This window comes from Echinops telfairi, unplaced genomic scaffold (genome assembly GCF_000313985.2).
Source record: "Echinops telfairi isolate 266 unplaced genomic scaffold, ASM31398v2 ScPeMD7_7475;HRSCAF=8513, whole genome shotgun sequence".
Lineage (NCBI taxonomy): Eukaryota > Metazoa > Chordata > Mammalia > Afrosoricida > Tenrecidae > Echinops > Echinops telfairi.
Genome location: NW_022111379.1, coordinates 11,729,403 through 11,737,527, shown reverse-complemented (window position 1 = coordinate 11,737,527; position 8,125 = coordinate 11,729,403). Strand labels below are relative to the sequence as shown.

The 8,125-nt window shown below is 42.1% G+C and overlaps 1 protein-coding gene across 1 annotated transcript in view; it reads right to left on the bottom strand.

Annotated features, from left to right (window-relative positions):
* The window catches only part of SCAPER (S-phase cyclin A associated protein in the ER), a 346,349-nt gene that overhangs the window by 243,345 nt on the left and 94,879 nt on the right, over positions 1 to 8,125 (bottom strand). Inside the window, exon 16 of the mRNA XM_030889085.2 lies at positions 3,855 to 3,991. Coding sequence (XP_030744945.1) covers positions 3,855 to 3,991 — 137 coding nt within the window. The remainder of the gene's footprint in view (positions 1 to 3,854; positions 3,992 to 8,125) is intronic.

Here is an 8,125-nt window from a genome sequence, read left to right as displayed (position 1 = left end):
ATGAGGGAGGGGGGAGCGGGGAGGGAGGGGAAAAATGAGGACCTAATGCCGGGGGTTTAAGTGGAGAGAAAATGTTTTGAGAATGACGAGGGCAATGAATGTACAAATGCGCTTTACACAATTGATGTGTGTATGGATTGTGATAACAGTTGTATGAGCCCCTAATAAAATGATTAAAAGAAAAGAAAAAAAAAGAATGCTCTTTAGAATGAAGAGCAGTGAGACTTCATCTCACATACTTTAGACAGATTATGAGGATGGACCATTCCCTGGAACAATGCTTCACGTCTGATAAAGTAGAGGGTCAGAGAAAAGACAGACTCTCCCTGAAGTGGACTCACACTGTGGTGGCAACAATGGCCTCGCACATAGCAAGAATTGTGAGGATGGTACTGGACTGGGCAGGGCTTCAGTCTGTGGTACGGAAGGTCGCTACGAGTCAGAGCTGACTTGACAGCACTTACAAGAACAACATGGCCATGAAGCCAGATTGACACATCAATGGGCTGGAAATGAACAAATAATCCAAAGACAAAATTGGAAACAAAATTCACACAAGTAGATCGAAGAAACAGAATAGAGAATCTATAAACAGAAACACACTTAAATGTATATGCATGTGTGCATATATACACACACAAATATAAATATAAAACTAAGAAGTACTAAACATAAAAGAAAAAACTGGTAAAACATATCCTCAAAATGAAAAAAAAATTGCTTATGAAAAGCTATCATCAAGGAAATAGATAGGCAAGCTATAAACAGGGAGAAGAAAATCATAATACAATTGTTTGACACAGGATGCATCTCCAAATTCTATAGACAACTCAGAAATAAAATGAGAACAAAATGTTTAAAGTAAGCAAACCTATGTCTCTGAATTGTAGCAGAAGTGGTTGGATTGGTGTATGTTTTGCTGTGCATATAAGCATTCTCAACAAAATAAAGGGGTTTTTTTTTTTCATTTTAAAAAGGAAAAAAGCTCTTCAACAGACACTTAGAAAAGACATTGAATGCTCAAATATTATTAGTACCAAGGAACTGCGAAGTAACATCAGAACACGAGGCTGTTGTACTCGCACTAGAATAAGGCCAAAAGTCGTCAAGAGACAATAGCAAGCAGTGATGAGATTACAGAACCAGTGGAACTGACGCTCTCTGCGAGTAAGGACACAGAACAGTATGACCATTCAGGAAAAGGGCTCTACAATTCCACTTATAGGTGGAATTAAAATGCAAGGGAAATAAAAACCCACGTCCACACTAAGGCCTGATAGTTATCAATGACAACAGCTGAGACCCAAATATCTGCCAACAAACGAACAATGGTTTCTTGTGGTGGTGTAAGCACACAATGGATATACTCAGCAGTAAAAAGGCACAAAATAGTGATGCAGGCAATAACACAGATACATCTCAAAAACAGTTTTCTAAGCAAAGAAATCAGCCACTAGGAGACTTCTTAATTTTACTTGTATGAATTTCTAGACCAGGAAAGGCCAATCAACAACGACAGAAAGCAGATCTATGGCTGCCAGGCCAGGTGGTGGGAGGCTGACGGCAAAGAGGCACAAGAAACTGAGGAGCCACGGAAATCCTGTGTTTTGAAAAGGGTATGGATTCCTGGGTATTGGCATTTGTCGAAACTCAACACTTCACTTTTAAGTAAATCATTTCTCAAGGGGAAAAAACATCTGTAGATATAGGTATGCGGGGGGCTTCAGAAAGTTTGTGGGAAAAATGAAATGAGATGGTAATGGAATTTTCCATGAACCTTTGGAAGTTTCTTTACATATATGCATAAAATAGTTAAATGCATAAAAATATGTATATGCCAAAATATTGGCATCCAAATTATAAGCTTTTCTCTACAACTATTGGTACTTTTAATATTTTTTTAAATTACGCATAAAAAACTAAATCAGGCTCTGCAGGAAGACGTGACTTCAGGTGAGAGTGAAGCTAAGACAGGAAAGTGCTATAGGAGCCAGCGGTGTGGCTGTACACGGAAGGAGGGAAAGCTGTGTGGCTGTACACTGAAGGAGGGAGCTTCCGTGTCGGAGCTGTGAGGTTTTAGGAAGAAACGTGAACCTGCTCACCCTGGCTGGGGCACTTCGAATAGACTGCCAAGCACCAGGCCAGACACAGGACAAGGCCATGTCCCGATGCAAGAGACTGCAGGTTTGGATGGGGGTGGTTTAAGTAGTGGAATTAGACAGAAGCCGCCAATCCTGAATATACTTTAAAGTGATGTTAGTATTATTATTAGTTGAATTGGATGTGAACTACTGAGGAGAAAGACTGAGAGACTTCAGGTTTTGTCCTTGGCAGGTGCCATTTACTGAGGAAGAACAGACTACGGGCGGAGGAAGTGTTGGTTGGGAGTGTGGAGAGGCGTTTGCCTTGGACATACTAAACCTGCTGCTGAGGAGCGCTGCTGGCATGGTACCTACACGGTAGTTACCATGCCGTTACCACGGTAGTTACACGAAATCACCAGCCACTCCGAGGGAGACAGATGAGGCTTTCTACCCAGTCCTTCAAAGTCACTCTGAGTTAGAATCGTCTTGCTGGCAGCGAGCTTAGGTTAGGTGAGTGGAAACCCACTGCGGATGGGCTGCTATTGGGTCGATTCCAACTCAGAGAGACCCCATGTGACAAAGAATTTCCCCCTAGGGCTTTCCAAGGATGTAACCCCTCATGGGAGCAGACTGCCACATCTCTCCCACAGAGCACCTGGTGAGTTTGAACTGCAGTCCTTGGGGTTAGCGACCGCGAGCTTAAACACTATGCGGCCAACCCAGGCTCCTTCTTGGAAGTATTAAGGTTGTGTACGCTTAAGAGATACAAAATTGGCAAGTGGAAGATATTTAATGTTTTAAGACTGGGTGAGCTCACTAGGGTGATGTGTTCACTGAGAAGAAACGAGGTCTGAGGAAAGTGCTTTGTAACACTCCAGTGTCGGGAGATCCACAGATGCTTCATATGAACTAGAAATAAAAGTCAGTACCCTGCAGTTTACAGTCAAACTCTTCTTTGACAGAAAGGTCAAAGGGCTTCAAAAACTGAACTTTTAAAAAGCTTCGTCCAGTCTTTGCTGGAATGAGCACGGGGAATCCATCCTGCTTAGACACCCTTGAGAAACAGCTCCAGCAGTGAGCCTTATTCGAATCCCGTTTGTTGCCATTGGTCAGGCTCAGTGTTCAGTGGGACAATTAGTTCAACAGCATGTCCTTGTCCCCGGCGGGCCCCCCCCCACACACACACACAACGCACCGGTCGTCAGATGATGCCCGGAGCTTGTGAGGTAACGATGCACTGACTACACAGATGCCTGACCCTCAGATGTCACTTTGGAGGCCGATGATAAACTACAGGTCTGACAACTCACTTTCCATTTCAAGATATTTCTCTAACTTTTTCTTGTTGTGACAGGCAACCAAATTGATTAAACCTAGTCATGGGATTTGACACTACAGCCAGCCGACTTCTATTTGTTGATTGCTATTGATTTTCTTTGATACTTCATTTAAAAATCAATATTTGGAAAGAAAAATAGGCTCAGTTTACACATACTTAAACATACTATTGTAGGCTGGAGGAGGCATAAGTTTGGCAAGGCCTTGGCACATCCAATTATAAGGAGAGCTCTTAACAGGTGAAATCAAGGGCTTGAGATCGATATGCAGTTTTCTTTCTCAATCAAAGAAAGTGGCTATAAATTAAGCTCATCAGTGTTATTTCCAAGGGCTTCTTGAAGCAAACAACTTTTAACTTCCCCCCTCGTCGTTTTTGAATTTACATTCAAGAAGGATACATCCTTCAAAGTTCCTCTTTTGTTTCTAAGGTACCTGGAGTTCATCCGGGCTTTTATCTTTTTGGCTTTTTTCTTATTTTTTTGCCGCTCTTCTCCATCTTTCACGGGCTCTGGTGGAGCTGAACTTTCAACCACAATGTCAACAATATACTTCTTCAAGGAAAGATGTTCCTGTAAGATAAATGTGGGAAATGATGATGATGGTGGTGAAAACAATACCATCTTCAAGTGAGCACTGCACATGCCACTGAACAGAAAAGACAGTGTGGCACTGGGATAGCTGAGACCGAAGGCAATCTCCAGGAAGTACTTAGTGGCCTCCACTAGGGCTCTGGAATGTGGAAGCTATTGTTGCACTTGAGATTGCCCTGATCTACTTGTCAACTGTACTGCATGTTGTGCACACAAGGCCACCCCTGTCCCTGGGCACACCACAGGGTAGAAGACATAAAATACATACACAAAACTGTAATAGCAAGCTATCCATGACAATTAGAGAGTGAAAGGTAAAATGGTATCAGAACTCAAAGTGGGTAAGAAGATTACTGTTGACTAGGGGTAAGGACACTTCAAGAAAGATGCACCATGAACATATGATAAACCCCTCAGGGCCAATCAGGAGAGCAGCGATACCAGGAGGGGAAGGGGAAGGTGGGGTAGAAAGGGGAACCGATCACAATGATCTACATATAGCCCCCTCCCAGGGGAAAGGGCAACAGAAAACAGTGTTTTGTGTTGACATGGAAAAAATAATGATTTATAAATTATCAAGGGTTCATGGGGTTGGTGGGGGAGGTTAGGGGAAATGAGTTGATACCAAGGGCTCAAGGAAAAAGAAAATGTTTTGAAAATGATGATGGCAACATATATATGTACAAAGGTGCTTGACACAATGGATGGATGGGTTGAGCCCCTAATAAAGTGATTTAAAAAAGGAAAGAAAGCTGCACCATGGCATGCCTGTCATCCTGAACCAGCAATACATTTGGATGTGTGTGTTTGTGCATGTATTTTGGGTGGTGGTGCAGAAAGGAGAAAAAGAAGGATATTCCATAAAACACAGGCAGAGGTAAGAAATTGAAGGTGGCCAGTAGCAACAGAGGCTTGGGTTAACTGCAGCCTAATGTCTTCTATTGCCTTCCTTAACCATTTTAGATTTTCTGGCCCGTCATTAGAATCATTCCCTTATACATATCCAACACCCCTTAGAAAACTTCAACTCTCTACATTACCTCTCTGTGTCTATCCTTGAGCAGACCAATGTAGTTATGAACAACTACGAGCATGCTGAATACTCATACTTTATGACGCTACACCTCAAGTGGGCTCCAGCTATGTCACACACCAGTTCGTGCACACACTCACCTACCGAGAGAATGATTTCAGACCGCCTGTCTCTGCAGATCTATAACATCCCTTCCCGCCCTCCCCTCACTGCATGCCATGCTGGTTTCACTGAGGAGAGCTGCCGCGTTCAGAAGGGTACTTTCACACCAACCATGTTCTCAGCTGCCGGTCCTGCTGGAGCGTGGGCATGCCCATGTTCCTATCTATCCTGCCTCACAGTGGATGCCAATCCCTCTCTTCCATTTGCATATTCATTCCTCCTCTTTTCCACATCAGTTTCCTTCTTTCTACTTAAATCACCTCCAAATAGTCTCTGTTGACCTGGGTCCCTCTACTCACTCACTACCCCTTTATATAAATTCATGTTGGAAGGGGGTGTATCTTCTCTCCCTAAACGTCTTTAATTTCATGATCTCTTGAACCCATTTGAGTGCAGCTTTTGCCTTACAACTTTAATGAACTGCTCTTATCAAAGTCACCAATACCCTCGGTCAACTCTCAGTCCTTATCTCTCATACAGCCATGCTTCTGAGCATCCCTTCCTCCGCCCTTGCCCTCTGCCTTCACTAGGCTTCCAGACATCACTTTGTCCTCCAGAACGCACTAGCTGCTACTTCCTAAGTCCTCTTTGCTGAATCTCTAAATGCTGGAGAGTCCCCTAGGCTATCCTTAGCTCTTTCTTCTTTACTATCCAAACTGACACATCAAGTGCAGGGGCTTGAAATATATTACACACAGGAACGTTTGCATTCTTATCTCTAGTCCTGATCTCTCCTTTGAACTTCATTCATCTATCGATCTGCCTCCCTCCCATCTCCAGTTGGGTGCTCAGCAAACATTTCCAAAGCAGAATATTTGTTTGCTCTTTCCAAAGTGAATGGTGCCATTATTTGCAAAATTCTTCACATTCAATATAGATCAGCAAGTTCTACTTCCAAACTACTTCCCAAAATTTATCCCAATCTCCAGATATTTGCATGATCCAAGATAAAATGAACAATATTTTAATAGTGCCCTCTCTATTTGCTGAAAGAACCCTTATGGTGTTGTAGTAGTAGTAGTAGTAGTGAAGCACTCTGATGCTAATCAAAAGATCAGTAGTTCAAACCCACTAACCACCCTGAGGGTAAGAGGTGGGGGTGGCAGTCTGCTTTCGTAAAAGGTTCCGGGACAGTTCCACTCTGCCCCACAGGGTTGCTGGGAGTCACAATCAACTAGATGGGCCTGGGGACCATTTGCTGTCTTTCTTTTTCTTTATGGGACTTATTGCCTAGCTTCATATGTTCACTAGCCAGTTTCTGCACTAGAATGTAAGTTTGGGGGGCAGTGGTTTTCTATGTTGTGTTTATAAATGTTTCACTGTGGTTGGTACTCAATAACTATTTGTTAACCAATGACTGAAAAGAGGAAGCTATCAATAATAGTTAATGACAGTGATGATAAGGACTTATTATACAACATACTTTGAATCTAACCATTTTATATATATTTATTCATTTAGTCCTTAGAACTACACTGAGAACATATGAATGGACTTTATTTAAATTGTGGAAAAATGAAATTAGAAAATAGAATTTTCCCACTAACTTTTCAAAGCACGTAGGTTTTATTTTAAATATAAGAAAACTAAGGCACAGAGTTGAATAATTTGCTGAACGTTCCAACGTCAGAACCATGGAGGGTGACTTTGTCACTAGTGAAGCGACAAGTCCAAAATGAACTGCACAGAGTCCGGCTACTGAATCTAAACTCTTGAATAGGACTTTAAAGATATGGTTGGAAGTGGATTTGGGCCAGAGAGTCATGCTTTCACATCGCAAAACTACCAAGCAACAAGTAAGCAAAAGCCAGAGAACCCAACCGTCAAAGGAAGATACTAGTGGCTGGCAAGCAAGCACAATGATTTCCTTTAGTAAACTGATCCTGCCTCACAGAGCAGGTCTCTGCTTTGGAAAAGGAGCCTTCGTGGGGCAGTGGGTTAACCACTCAGCTCCGAACTAAAGGGTTTCCATGGTTTAGTTAAGCAGCTTCAACTCACTCAGGGACTCCAGGGGGTGGAGATCTGCTAATCCGCTCTTGTGTAAAGATTACTTACCAAAGACAAAATAAAAACCACCTCACTGCCAGGCGGTCCATTCTGACGACTTCCATAAAGAATTACATTATGGGAAGCCCACAGGGACAGTTCTCCCCTGCCCTGCAGGGCTGACCTAGAAAACCCTACAAGTCAAAATTCTACTCTGTCACATGAATTGACTATAGTTCAAAGAGACTCAATGGCACTAATCAAAAGAAATTCTTTAAGTTATAAGTATATACATATAAACACAGATATGGGGCTTGAAAAAAATGATGACTCAAATCAAATGAAAGCAATCATAAAAAAATAAAGATACTATCCTTCCCAACCTCCTAAGGTAGATACAAAGCAAGTCATATGTGAAACCATCATTATCATTCACTGAAAACTCATTGGCTCAGCAAAAGACTAGGTAAATTACATAGTATTTCTTATAATGTTTACAACCAGATAGAACTGAGGGCAGTATGTTTTCATTTCACAGATGCTTAACTAAGAAGCTGAGGTTTGGGGATTATGCCCAATGGTACAAAGCCCAAGGTCAAAACCATAACCGAACGACATCACAAAATCAAGTCTTTTCACCACTCTACCTCCCTCCTCCTGCTCTGCTCTTGTTAGCAGAGCTTCTGGTGTGTAATTTCCAACACTGCACAAAGGAAAAGGAACTTTCTAAGGCGACACTCTCAATTTTGTGAAATGATCGATTCTGCTACTTTCCGTTTTGTAGAAATATGTTAAATTAGCAAAGAATACTGAATATACTGTGGACAGTTAGAAGACAGTGTAAGATATGACAAAATAATAATTTATGAATTAGGAAGGGTTCATGAGGGAGGGGGTAGTGGGGAGGGAGTGGGGAAATGAGGAGCTGATAC